Genomic DNA, 13,873 nt, shown 5'->3' on the forward strand with positions numbered 1-13,873 from the left:
TCCGAGGTCCTGATACCGCAGGGATGCGCGGATGTATCCTCTTTGCTCCCGTTGTCCCCTGATAAGCTGTCGATGTCCCCGACTGGTCGGATCTGCTCGTGTTCCGTAAATGCAATTTTGGACCAGGTCTCGTTGTTTATGTTTTGCCCGTAGACCCTCAATTTGACACGAGACCGTTCACTCACCCGTAGATAGCCCCTATCCATAAAGGAAATGTCGTCCGTGTCCTCCAACCGGAGCCCGATGATAATCGTGTCCGACTCTACCCCGCCTTCCTTGCCACTTGTCGAGGTGACCAAACAACCGCTGACAGTTAAGAAAATCATCGTCAGAGCTCGAACCCGGCTAAGTGACGCCATTTTTGCAGAGGGTACTGGGGCCGAAGGCTCAGCCATGTTGATAATGGGCAACCTCCTGAATGAAAAGGGCTTTTAAAAATCAGAGCCAATCGGAGTCCGCCTTCATCTCCACCGGGGGTCGCCGTGATTTGTGCAGCATCGGGGACCCAAGCGCTTGGTTCCACTACGAGTCCGAAACTGATTACTCCTAGAGCGAACTCGTGCCTCCCCTGATGTCCCGGAGACAGACGACCGTAGCACCCAATCCAGTGCGGCAGTTGGACGGGGGCGGAGTTTTCGCCGCAGCTCCAACGAATGAAATTCCAAAACAAGCGCACCTCGCCCAAGACACTTTCCTCGTGACTTTTTCAGATGGATTTCAGAGGCAACCAATAAATAATGAATTGGTGGATAGATCCATAATATTTGATTAATCTGGGAAGAGTGAATGGTGCGTCATTATGCAATGTTCTCTCTATTGCAGAGGTGAGCGAGAGGTAGAGGGAGAGAGTTGTTTCAGCGGGCTGAATGGAATGCATGCTTTTAGGCTATGTGACATTTTAGATTAGTTCCTTAAGATGACCAAACAAGCAATCACAATGCATTTTATAGCTTAGGGTATGGTATGTCTTGTATGCTATTTAAAGATGATCTGCAAAGCCTAATTGTAGGGAGGGTTGGTTGACCAACCAAACCAATACAAATGCATGATAGGCATTGGAAATTATATGGATAGACAAAACGTGCAGTAATTGCCATGCGTAATATTAGCCTAATAAACAAATAATTACGCAAAATGCCCAGACGCATGTATAAGACATTTTATTTTGAATACTGTAGCCTACAATGTTCTGGTGTGAAAATAATTATTTATATCGTACAAAGTGTGCACATTCCTTAATTAATCACCCATCATTAATAGGCAATTTAGCCTACGCATGATGCGGTGTTATGCATGAATCACATTTCAAATGGGCTACTTTCACAAAGTAGGTATTGGGCATCGTTTAAAAAACGGAGGGTTAGGTAGGATAGTATCACAACATCACATTGAGGTAGTGGAGTCATTATCTGTCCAATCGGGGATGATGATGACAAAGGCACGCATGTCAACTCATGGATAATATGCCTATTCTGCCTGACGTATCAGAACATGGAATAAAGCAAATAAACAACATCAGATGAAGCACATATGGTTCTACTACAGATATATATGTTTTTTTCTTCCTGTTTTCGGGTGATGGAATATTTCCGTGCTCTTCAGGGGCTGGTTGTTTAACTATGGGACAAACCCGATAGGGTTGGCTTAGATTGTTGATAACGTGTAAACTACAGTTAGTCGCCAATATTTATTGGAAAACATAAATACAGTTGCACCATGAACACTTGTTGTCTCTCAAATACATTGTTACAGTTGTTGGTTAGGTAGCTAGTGAATTTTAGCCATGTCATCATTGAGGTGACAGTCAAATAACCAACAACAGCAAAAATACCTGGTATCAAGAACAAGATACAACCAGCAGAAACGAGACACTTACAATTCACCACAGGGCAGTCTCTTGTCATTTTTGCTAGCTATCTGGCCATCCAGAACCATAACAACACATGGACTTCTGCGCCTTTGAAGCGCGCGCAAAGTTTTCTAGGCGTCGTCAGCTAACTAGTCTATAGGTGTTATGACAGTGGATGTAGTGGATGCGCACCCACATCTGATTGGAACAGTGCATCTCTGAGATTGCGTGCTCTCCTATAGGCGAACAGGGGAGGGTCTTTGAATAGCCTACACATTTTAATTTGGAATCAGACGTCAATATGTGCCAATGTTTACTTAAAATGTTCATATTTGCTCAAGAGCGGTGTAAAGGTAGAAGTGAAAACACACACAAAAAAAATCTCAATTTTATGCATGCCTCAGCAATTGATCTCTCTCAGTGTCTTTTCCCCGTTTTTTAATCCAGATGTCCTTGTATCCCTGTTCCTGGAAGCGGGAGGTCAAAGACGCAGTGTTAGTCTCACATACAGATATGGATGAGCAGTTCCTACAAATTCTCTAGAACTGGCTAATGGGCAGCGTAGGCCTACGCGCTAAACGACAACGTAAGGTCCGCATCACCGAAACACAAGGCAAATCCATTCGTAGAAACAATCAGCATGTCGCCAAGCACATAATTCCATCAGGACATTGCAACACTCGATCAAGTTCATCGCGATAGAGAAGGCTCACATGCCCTTTAGGGATGATAAACTAGTAAAACGATAATGCGTCTTGATCCACTACCTGGACACGGTCTCCCCTAGGGACGTAATGAGGATCTCTTTCTGATATAAATCATTTAGCCTACTGTATCACAGCCATGTTTTGTTGGGATTTATTTGTATCAATATTGTTTCACCTTTGCACAAGTCACATGGGAGCATTTCGCTACACCAGCAATAACATCTGCGAAATATTTGTATGCGACCAATACGATGTTATTTTATTTGATAAAATCGTTCCCAAAATATTATGAACACCTGCTCTTCCAATGAAATAGACCAGGGATGGGCATCTGGCTGCATGCGGCTCTTTTGTAGGCCGGCGGAATATTTCTTTATAACTCAGTCGGGGTCTCAACATACGGTTGAGAGTTAGAATAATAGTATACACAAGATGCAATTTGGTTATGCATCAGCAGTCACTCAGTTACCCCATGTCAGCTACGTTTGTTTGATTGTTAAATGAGTCTAGTGGCCAGCTATCCAAACGTGTTGTAAGCATGGTCGAATTACCGACGGGCGTGGGGCACATTGATCATGAGTTAAACATTTGCCTCCACACTGTGACAAAATGTGTAGAATAGCAGGAAATTCGCTGTTAAACGGCAACATTCTCTCTACGGCCAATGGCAAAACGTGCAGAATTGCAGGAAACTAACTTAAACCATTTTTTCCCCTCTTCAGCTATCATGACGGTGACTGCTAAAATATTTTGCCTGCAAGGTGGGGAGGGGGTTATGTATGTGGGTATGCAGACCAGTGGAGGCTGCTGAGCAAATGGAATAGCATCAAACACCTGGAAACCATGTGTTTGATACCATTCCACTGATTCTGTTCCAGTCATTACCACGAGCCCGTCCTCCCAAATTAAAGTGCCACCAACCTGTGACACAGACCCACTAGCCCTGCAGCCCCTCATGATGAGTCAAAGGTTCCCATCCTTGACATAGAATCCAGATGAAAGCTATGATCCCTTATTGATGTCACTTGTTAAATCCACATCAATCAGTGTAGATGAAGGAGAGGAGACAAGTTAGATAATTATTTTTAAGCCCTGAGACATGGATTGTGTATGTGTGCCATTCAAAGGGTGAATGGGCAAGACAAGACGCCTTTGAACGGTGTATGGTAGTAGGTGCCAGGCACACCGATTTGTGTCAAGAACTGCAATTATGCTGGTTTTTCACACTCAAAAGTTTCCTGTGTGTATCAATAATGATCCACCGCCCAAAGGACATCAGGCCAACTTGATTTGATGTTGATTAAAAAGGATCCCAATTAGCCAACGCCAATGGAGACAGCGAGTCTTACTGGGGTCTGACAGACAATGAAAAAGACCATTTACATACATCTAAAAACATGAACATGTAGTGTGTGTGTGAGTCTATCAGTGACACATACATGTCAGTACATACACACACAAGTAGAAACTTGACACAATGGTGGCAAGCATTGGAGTCAACATGGACCAGCATCCCTGTAGATCGCTTTCAACACCTTGTGGAGTCCATGCCGAGATGAATGGAGGCTGTTCTGAGAGGGGGGGGTGCAACTCAATATTAGGAAGCTTTTCTTAATGTTTTGTACACTCATGTTGACCTATGATTCTGTCTAAATGTGTTGTCTAATATGTATACCTTTGTAAACATTGTATATAGAAATAGATTGTCAACTGTGACTTGATTGCTAACCAATTGTCTAAGTGAAATGACTAATTGTTGCCACCCGTTGTTCACTTGAACTTGTATGAATACAGACTGCAGGAGTTTCCTCACAAAGCACACCCTTGGAAAAATACCTAGTCCAAACTTTGGGTGTTTATGGAATGAAAATACTAATAATATAACTTGTATCCTGAGTGCGTTCCCCTGTGGATCAGTGGAGGCTGGTGGAAGGAGATATAGGAGAACGGGCTCATTGTAATGGCTGGAATGGTATTAATGGAACGGAGTCGAGCGGGGTTTCCATATTTGAGATGTTTGATGCCGTTCCATTCATTCCATTGCTGCCATTAGAATGAGCACATCCTCCAATAGCTCCTCACACCAGCCTCCACTGAGGTGGATATATTTTGTGCATTTCTCTCCCACACACCCATCTTGAAATCTAAGGCCTACTTCATTAAAGAGAGACACTGACCACTTCTTCACTGCAGGAAATGTGTGTATTATGACAATATATCCACACAGTTATTCAATTAATACATGAGCCTAACTTAAGGCTTGACAAAGATCCATAGTTTGACATGAATTACAATTATTGTTCATTCATACAGAGTATAATCATTCTCTGTCTCTCTCGTATCTTGGGTACGCCATCACTTGCAACAGGATGACTCTGCGCCACAGCACCCCCCTGTGGCAGAAGAGACAGTTGCACTCCCCAGCTGCAGCACCAGTTCAAAGGGATTCACCGTGCCCACCTGCAATGACACACAGCACAGGGTTTCCCTGGGAAATCACTGAGAAACACCACGTGCCATATTTACACAACGTCATGGTAGTGCATTATGTAATAACCTTATATGATAATAAACTCCCCTATCTTACAAGGTTAGGGTCCATTCCATAGAACCTCCAGTCAATTCAACAATGTATTTGAAGTGAATTACAGAGAAATGCCATTTAAATAATATGAATCACATTTATTACATTACATTACATATCAAACGCCACGTTGTCATTTTATGAAACAGCTGTCGGCGACCCTGGATGGGTATTTGTGACTATGCAATACGTTTTGTTACCTGCCATTAGTTGACCTTTTCACCGTTTGCCTGAAGCTATAGCTTGTACCTTCCATACAGTTTATTACGGCATGAGATCATGACCAGTGTAGTAATGCTGATCTAGGATCAGTTTTTGCCTTTTAGGTCATTATAAGATAAGATTATATGGACAGATCCTAGATCAGCACTACTACACTGAGATGCTTTGTGGATACGGACCCAGGTCTGTTTGCCCTTTGAGTTCACTTGCAACAGAGAGTCTAAAAGGTAGAGATAATAATCTAAACTACAGTTAGGAGCGAACTAAATAAAGTACCTGGTAACTAGCTTTGGGACACAACACCCATTGTCTCTCAGTAAAAGGTTACCAGTAGCTTCGGGACACAACAGCAGTAGTCTGTGTACTGGTTGGACTCCCTGTGTTGTGCCTCGTTCTGGGAGGTTGGCGACGGAAAGTAACCATTCCACAATATAGTCAGCTACACCCCAAAAAACTTCCTGTCAACAAAAGCATATGTATAATCTCCAGGAACTCTACTTACCAGACATAACGTGAAATGTGTCCCTCGCTATCAAATAAACATCAGAATACAACTTTTACCCGAACCGCACCCTATTCCTTCCAAGTTTAACCCCTCCCTTCACACAAGACTTCCTCCCACGAAATCTACCACTGTTCACACAGCAGGAATATGATGCGGTTTGGACAAAAGTTGGATTCAGATGTTTATTTGATAGCGAGGGACACATTTCACTTTATGTCTGGTAAGTAGAGTTCCTGGAGATTATAGATATGCTGTTGTTGACAGGAAACTTTTGTTGTTGTAGGTGAAGCCGGCTACAATGTGGGATGGTTATTTTCCTTCGCCAACCACCAGAACGATGCACAACTCAGGGAGTTCAACCAACACACAGACTACCGATGAAGTGTCCCAAAGCTACTGGTTACCCTTTACTGAGAGACAACAGGTGTAATGCATTATGATGCGGTTATAATACTGTGTATGAAGCATTGTAAAACTTGTCACGAGAATAGAACCTGGATGAGACCTCAACCAGCCTCAGCCTCCTTAGGATCAAGGCTAAACTGAACACCCACAGCCTGAAGAATGTGTAGGGAGTATGAAAAGACTCAAACTGTAGGAAACATAATCAAACCAAATATAGTCCTCAGTGTGTGTGTGTGTGTGTGTGTGTGTGTGTTTTGTGCTTGTGCTAATGTGTGTGTGGTTTCAGTGACCATGAGGGACCATGATAAGAAGACATTGAGACATTCCATTGGCTGACGGGAGGACATGCATTCCTTCCTGGTTAAAGGTTCCCAGCAGGACTTTAACACAGCCTAGTTGTGACTGCAGCACATCTGCTTGACCTTGGTGCGTGGGTAGGGGCTAGGGGTCAATTTGGAATTCACAGTGGGAAGGTGTCAGTGGATGTGTCATGAACTTTATACACACACACACACACACACACACACACAATCATGAGATTTATACACACACCCTGCAACCACATCTAAAACTCAAAGAGTATTATGACACATTAGGTGCCATTGTCCTGGTATTGGCACAAACCTTGGGTTTCTTTACACCACATCCAGCAGGTCCCCCGGGCGGTTGGAAAGTGAACTCCTCAGCAAACCTGGAGTGGCTGAGGATGCTGGCCACCTCTCCATCCACCTCCACTACCTCATCCACCTGGCGGAGACACACACAAACACAAATATTACTCAGTGTAAAACACACCGGGCACAGATCTAGGACCAAAATGATCCAATATAACTTTATTTGCCAAACTGTTACGTCGGAAATGTGTTTTCTGTTCTGCTTTCAACTTCCCCATTCAACACAAACATACTCACATTGGAGAGGAGCAAAGCCAAACTCCATTTGGCAGAAAATACACAAAACAGTATCTTGTACAAACCTTGAATGTGTACTGAGCGTCAAACTCCAGACTCTCCCCAAAACCAGTGATGTTGCCATTGTATATGACCAGAGAGGCTTTGTTAGAGATTTTGGGGACCTTGAAGAGACGGTAGGTGGCAGAGACAAACTGGTAGTCGCCTGTAGTTCCAGAGGAAATATCAATGTTTTGAACAGTCAATCTTCAAAATGTCCCATGTATCAATGTTATAACAACGTAACCTCTATATGGTAACTTATATGGTTAAAGAGCTGATGGGGAAAAAGTGTCACCGTCTCATGTTGAAGACGAGTCAAACACGTCTCACCTAGGATGGCCTCCAGTTCCATGTTGTCCACGGTGATGACATTGGCCGTGACCAATCGCGGGGGGCTGAATCCCACCTCCTGAGCCAATCGCACTAGGTCCTCCCACCAAAGCGCTCCGCCTAAACACTCCCCTAACGACAGCATTAACATCTACAGTTCACCGAGGTTATTAACGGTTGCCGGTACTACACATATAAATAGCAGGTAGAACCAGTCTAAAGCAGTGTAAAAATGTAATACAGAAGCTGGTTGGTAGACATACACACCCCACAGGACTTTGTGATTCTTGATCTCATCGGAGAGCTTACGGCTACTATAGACATCACTGAAGTACAGCTCTCCTCCATCCTGACAACCAGAGAAAGTAGCAACACATCTTTAGGCTTAGAAGATGTGAAAGAAGGATACCTAGTCAGTTGTACAACGATGCAGTCAACTGAAATGTGTCTTCCGCCTTTCAATGTCACCAAGCAAGGATTCTCTTTCTTATTGACTTTTCACCGACACGGTTAAGTACAGTAACAGCATTTTACGTCTAATGACTGGAACATGACATGAACCTTCCTTACAAGCTTGAAAGGGTTCATTGAAGTTTTGTTGGTTGTAATTAGCTGATTTCTACATGATAGAGTATAGCACAGTGTACCTTCAGCACGCGGTAAGCATCACTCAATACTTTTCTCTTGTCTGGGGACAAATTCACCACACAGTTGGATCTGTCGAACAACAAAAAGGGGCAAATAATGAACCCTCACCGTACACTAATCACTATGATATTACTGTAACCTTTCAAGGGTAAACAAACAGCCAACAATGGCCTCTTACATGATGATATCGAAGGAGTTCTCCTCGAGTCCAGCCTCCTTTAGAGCCTCGATGTAGCCCCGAACAAAGTCCACGTTGGGCTTCTCGTATCCAAACTCCTGCGTGTGGTGGTCCACGTACTTTCTGGCAACCTCAAGCTATAAAAGAAAGAAAAACGTATGTGTTCCCAGGACCGAAACAACACTCCAAAACAAGAACAGAAAAAAGGGGGAATTTGGCTTGCACATACATACAGTGGCTTGCCAAAGTATTCACCCCGCTTGGCATTTTTCCTATTTTGTTGCCTTACAACCTGGAATTAAAATGTATTTTGGGGGGGGTTTGTATCATTTGATTTACACAACATGCCTACCACTTTGAAGATGCAACATATTTTTTTGTGAAACAAACAAGAAATAAGACAAAAAAAAACCCAGATAACTTGAGCGTGCATAACTATTCACCCCCCCCCCCTCAGTCAATTCATTTTAAAGCCATATTTTGCAGTAATTACAGCTGCACGTCTTTTGGGGTATGTCTCTATTAGCTTGGCACATCTAGCCACTGGGATTTTTGCCCATTCTTCAAGGCAAAACTGCTCCAGCTCCTTCAAGTTGAATGGGTTCCTGCTGGTGTACAGCAATCTTTAAGTCAAACCACAGATTCTCAATTGGATTAAGGTCTGGTCTTTGACTAGGCCATTCCAAGACATTTAAATGTTTTCCCTTAAACCAGTCGAGTGTTGCTTTAGCAGTATGCTTAGGATCATTGTCCTGCTGAAAGGTGAACCTCCGTCCCAGTCTCAAATCTCTGGAAGACTGAAACAGGTTTCCCTCAAGAATTTCCCTGTATTTAGCGCCATCAATCATTCCTTCAATTCTGACTAGTTTCCCAGTCCCTGCCGATGAAAAACCCCGATCACCCCGATATTCTCGGGGTGATGAGAGGTGTTGGGTTTGCACCAGACGTAGCGTTTTCCTTGATGGCCAAAAAGCTCAATTTTAGTCTCATCTGACCAAAGTACCTTCTTCTATATATTTGGGGAGTCTCCCAAATGCCTTTTGGCGAATACCAAACGTGTTTGCTTATTTTTTTCTTTAAGCAATGGCTTTTCTCTGGCCACTCTTCCTTAAAGCCCAGCTAGGTGGAGTGTGTTGCTTAAAGTGGTCCTATGGACAGATACTCCCATCTCTGCTGTGGAGCTTTGCAGCTCCTTCAGGGTTATTTTTGGTCTCTTTGTTGCCTCTCTGATCAATGCCCTCTTTGCCTGGTCTGTGAGTTTTGGTGGGCGGCCCTCTTTTGGCAGGTTTGTTGTGGTGCCATATTCTTTCCATTTTTTAATAATGGATTTAATGGTGCTCTGTGGAATGTTCAAAGTTTCTGATATTTTTTAATAATCTAACCCTGATCTGTACTTCTCTACAACTTTGTCCCTGAGCTGTTTGGAGAGCTCCTTGGTCTTCATGGTGCCGCTTGCTTGGTGGTGCACCTTGCTTAGTGGTGTGGTCGACCCTGGGGACTTTTAGAACAGGTGTATATAAATACTGAGATCATGTGACAGATCATGTGACACTTAGATTGAACACAGGTGGAATTGATTTACCTAATTATGTGACTTCTGAAGGTAATTGGTTGCACCAGATCTTATTTAGAGGTTTCATAGAAAAGTTGGTGAATACGTATACATGCACCACTTCTCCTTTTTTTTTTAATTTTTAGATTTTTTTGGAACAAGTTATTTAAAAAATGTCCCTTCACCTATTTGGACTATTTTGTGTATGTTCATTACATGAATCCAAATAAAAATCTATTTAAATGATATGCAACAAAATAGGAAAAACGCCAAAGGCGATGAAAACTTTTGCAAGGCACTGTAAACAAGCACCACAAAGTGTTGTGTTCAGCAATGGCCCCTTACAAGATTAAAAACATGGTGTCACCACCACACCACACTGTGGTGTACCTGGTCCTCAGTCATGTCGATGCCTGTGACGTGGCCCTTCTCCCCGACCAGTTGGCTGAGCATGTAGCAGTCTCTCCCACTGCCACTGCCCAGGTCCAGCAGCTTGCAGCCCTCCAGACACTCTGGGACCACCAGACCACACCCATAGTACCTGACAGAACAGCAGCAGGTCAAGGGCTACAGGGTGAGTATATTGAATCAAGTATAACAGTTATTCATGGATGATTCAACAGTCTTATTCACAACAATCGTATCCTTAATAATCTACAGGTAAGCAGGCAGACACAGACCGACAGAGACGGAAAGACAAACAGACATGCAATTATGTGTGAAAATGACTTATGATACCACTGATGTTATCAAAATGGGATTACATTGTAAGTACAATGTTACAATAGTGAACCCACTTGGATGTGACTTCAGGGTGGATCTTCTTCAGAGCCTTGAGGACGAAGGCTGGGATGGGCTGAGCCGGGGCTAAGCAGGCATTACTCTTCAGGTCAGACTTTGTCTTCAGGGTCTTCCCATAGTAGTCCTGAGGGAAGGTTAAAAATACCGACTGTATCGAGATTTATGATGAAAGTCGTACACATTGTTACTTGGCTGCATCTCATTCCATGATGATCAATTTCAGGTTAATGTTCAACTTCATTATTTCAACTAGGCTACCAGTAGCCATAGGCATACTGCCTGGACATACTGTGATGAATGTACAACACATTAAGAACACCTTCCTAATATTGAGTTGCACCCCCTTTCGCCCCCAGAACAGCCTCAGTTCGTCAGAGCATGGCTCTACAAGGTGTTGAAAGTGTTCCACAGGGATGCTGGCCCATGTTGACTCCAATTCTTCCCACAGTTGTGTCAAGTTGGCTGGATGTCCTTTGGGTGGTGGACCATTAAATGGTACACACAGTAAAGTGTTGAGCGTGGAAAACCCCAGCAGCGTTGCAGTTTTTGACACTCAAACCAGTGCGCCTGGCACCCTACTACCATACCCCGTTCAAACAAACACCCTCTGAATGGCACACAATCCATGTCTCAATTGTATCAAGGCTTAAAAATCCTTCTCTAACTTGTCTCCTTCCCGACATCTACACTGATTGAAGTGGATTTAACAAGTGACATCAATGAGGGATCATAGCTTTCACCTGGATTCACTTGGTCAGTCTGTCATGGAAAGAGCAGGTGAGCCTAATGTGTTGTACACTCAGTGTATAAACCTACTTTACTTGTCAGCAATGGGCTACAAATATCTGTAAAATGTACTAACAAAATTATACTTTCACTTTGTCATACCTTGACATCCACATGAATCACTGAATCCACGAAACAGCCGTTCCCACATTCCCTATAGAAATGTAAGACATGCCATTTAGCTACAGTTAAATTAACGGACAGACATTTTCACAACAGAAAAAAACATGGTCAAGACAAACATGTCAAACAAGACCTTGCTACAGTAACCTGCAAGTGTATTGTCACGATAGACCATTGTAACGATGTCGCGATTGTAACGAGTCGTGGGAAACAGTTTATTCTTTCACTTTGCACAATCTGAAAAATTGTAGCATATGCTGGCTGGATTGTGTGACAATTCTAATAAGAAATAAACCTGCGTGGGGAATGGCCAACAACTTGAAAAACTGACACTCGTGGAAGCTTACCCGTGTTCTTTCTTGCATTCAGCCATTGTTGTCCTAATGACCCTAATTATTACAAGTCTAATAAATAAACATGGGAATTTGACATGATCTGTTATAACAAATTGTTAACTTCCTGGTTCTCTGTACCGCCCCCTATCCTTCAAATTAAAAGTATCTTTAAAAATACAATATTAAAACTGGTATAACACTCCTGTTGTGTTCTGGTCGAATTGGACAGATTTACAAGTTCTCTCTCTCGCTCTGAAAAAATGTAGTTCATGTAATCCAATTGTCATAAGATTCCATGACTTTGTCCACACGGGGCATTTGAACACACAAAATACATTTAGATGATTTTCATTACATTTTGGGTGTTTTATTTAGCTTTTTGGTGTTCCCGGTCAAAAATGACCAGTCATTAGAAATAAATGGGTGAGACTACAATTAGTGTATAAAATTGAGTTCAGGCACATGCCCATTCATCAGAGGGACACACTTCCTCTCCCAGACCCCCACATGTATGTGTGTTTGAGCATGCACATGCACACACCTCACTCCCCTTCTTGGCTTCCTTGGCAACCCCCACAGGAACCTTTCCCCAATGGAATCTTTCCCCCATGCTACACATGTTGACATTCTCACAAACAATCGCTACATTGTTTCAATAATATATAGAACTTTTCTCTCAGCTCTGGCATATAAAGCTTTTTTGAGGCCTTGGTCGCAATTCATTCTGTCGCAGCACAATGACCAAACGATGTACTGTATGTGAGGCTCTTGATCATATCTTTGATCATGACACTGGTGAGGAGGAGAGAGGCAAGGAAACTGACAGTGAAGATGCATTAGAGGAGGAAGTGTCAGAAGTTGAAGACAACACAGAATATGATCCAGACCAAGAGACAACCGATGTGGAACCATCCAGTGATGAGGAAGAGGGCCCTACTGAGGTTGTTGTTACATTCCAGTGATGAGGAAGAGGGCCCTGCTGAGGTTGTTGTTACATTCCAGTGATGAGGAAGAGGACCCTGCTGAGGTTGTTTATACAATCCAGTGATGAGGAAGAGGGCCCTGCTGAGGTTGTTTATACAATTCACTGATGAGGAAGAGGGCCCTGCTGAGGTTGTTTATACAATCCAGTGATGAGGAAGAGGGCCATGCTGAGGTTGTTGTTACATTCCGGTCAAATAATGGGAATTTGTCCCCACCTGAGAGGAGAGGTCGGCTGTCAGCTGAAAATGTTATCAGGATGATCCCAGGGCCAACAAGATACGCCATATCCCGGGTTGATGACATAAAATCCTGCTTTGAACTGTTCCTGACAGAGTCAATCGAAACGATAGTGATAAACATGACCAACTTGGAGGGGGAGGGGGCGTATTTAAAGACAACTGGAAGGAGGTAGACCAGACAGACTTCAAAGCATACGTGGGTGTCTTGATTTGGCTGGTGTGATCCAGAAACTAATCTAACACCAGTTTGATGTGATGAATAGCACAATATGTTTCATCTGAGTATTTGTTATAGTCAAAATAATCCATACATTATGCTTTTTATTACTCAAAAACTAGTTGTAGGAGCTCAGGTCAATGAGGCCTACAGGCCATAAATAGCAAATAGAAGTTCAAAACTGGTAATGTTCACAAGAACTTAAGTTGATTAAAAGATCTAACACAACATTTGGTGATAATATATGTATTTATAATCAGCTATAATGGGGCGGTCATTTTGGACCGGGAACACAGAATGAATTAACATGAAACGAACACAACAGGAGGGTTAATGGAGAGTATAATTACATTATAAATACATTACAGATAGTGCTATGAGGAATATTACTGATTTTCAACTCACCTTGCCTCGTCCATTTGATTAAAATGCAGCTTTCAAATCATTTATCAATT

At 42.8% G+C, this 13,873-nt stretch overlaps 2 protein-coding genes across 4 annotated transcripts in view; both read right to left on the reverse strand.

Moving 5' to 3' along the window:
• cnnm2b (cyclin and CBS domain divalent metal cation transport mediator 2b) overlaps nt 1-588 on the reverse strand; it is a 60,812-nt gene extending 60,224 nt beyond the window's left edge. For all 3 annotated transcript variants that reach the window (XR_016485766.1, XM_036940414.2, XM_036940413.2), the window contains exon 1: nt 1-588. This exon is cut by the window's left edge and continues 1,097 nt beyond it. Coding sequence is in view for 2 of the 3 variants with exons in the window: in XM_036940414.2 (XP_036796309.2) it covers nt 1-395 (395 nt within the window). In the remaining variant the exon portion in view is untranslated.
• A 4,151-nt stretch (nt 589-4,739) lies between these two features.
• On the reverse strand, nt 4,740-12,247 carry as3mt (arsenite methyltransferase). Its single transcript, XM_036940416.2, has 11 exons — nt 11,991-12,247; nt 11,623-11,674; nt 10,731-10,858; nt 10,324-10,474; nt 8,382-8,518; nt 8,203-8,272; nt 7,823-7,904; nt 7,556-7,687; nt 7,249-7,388; nt 6,897-7,019; nt 4,740-5,016 (listed from the first exon to the last, which is right to left on the reverse strand). The coding sequence occupies exons 1-11, from the start codon at nt 12,014-12,016 to the stop codon at nt 4,912-4,914; spliced, it is 1,146 nt and encodes a 381-aa protein (XP_036796311.1). The 5' UTR covers nt 12,017-12,247; the 3' UTR covers nt 4,740-4,911.
• Between the last annotated feature and the right edge of the window lie 1,626 nt (nt 12,248-13,873).

The sequence above is a fragment of the Oncorhynchus mykiss genome, chromosome 13 (genome assembly GCF_057628025.1).
Source record: "Oncorhynchus mykiss isolate SJ-2025 chromosome 13, ASM5762802v1, whole genome shotgun sequence".
Taxonomy (NCBI): Eukaryota; Metazoa; Chordata; class Actinopteri; order Salmoniformes; family Salmonidae; genus Oncorhynchus; species Oncorhynchus mykiss.

Coding starts and splice junctions, on each gene's coding strand:
- as3mt (XM_036940416.2), bottom strand. CDS start 12,016: ATGGCTGAATGCAAGAAAGAACACGG. Junction 7,905..8,202: donor ATGCTTACCGCGTGCTGAAG/GTACACTGTGCT, acceptor TCTGGTTGTCAG/GATGGAGGAGAGCTGTACTT. Junction 7,020..7,248: donor ACGCTCAGTACACATTCAAG/GTTTGTACAAGA, acceptor TGTCTCCGCCAG/GTGGATGAGGTAGTGGAGGT.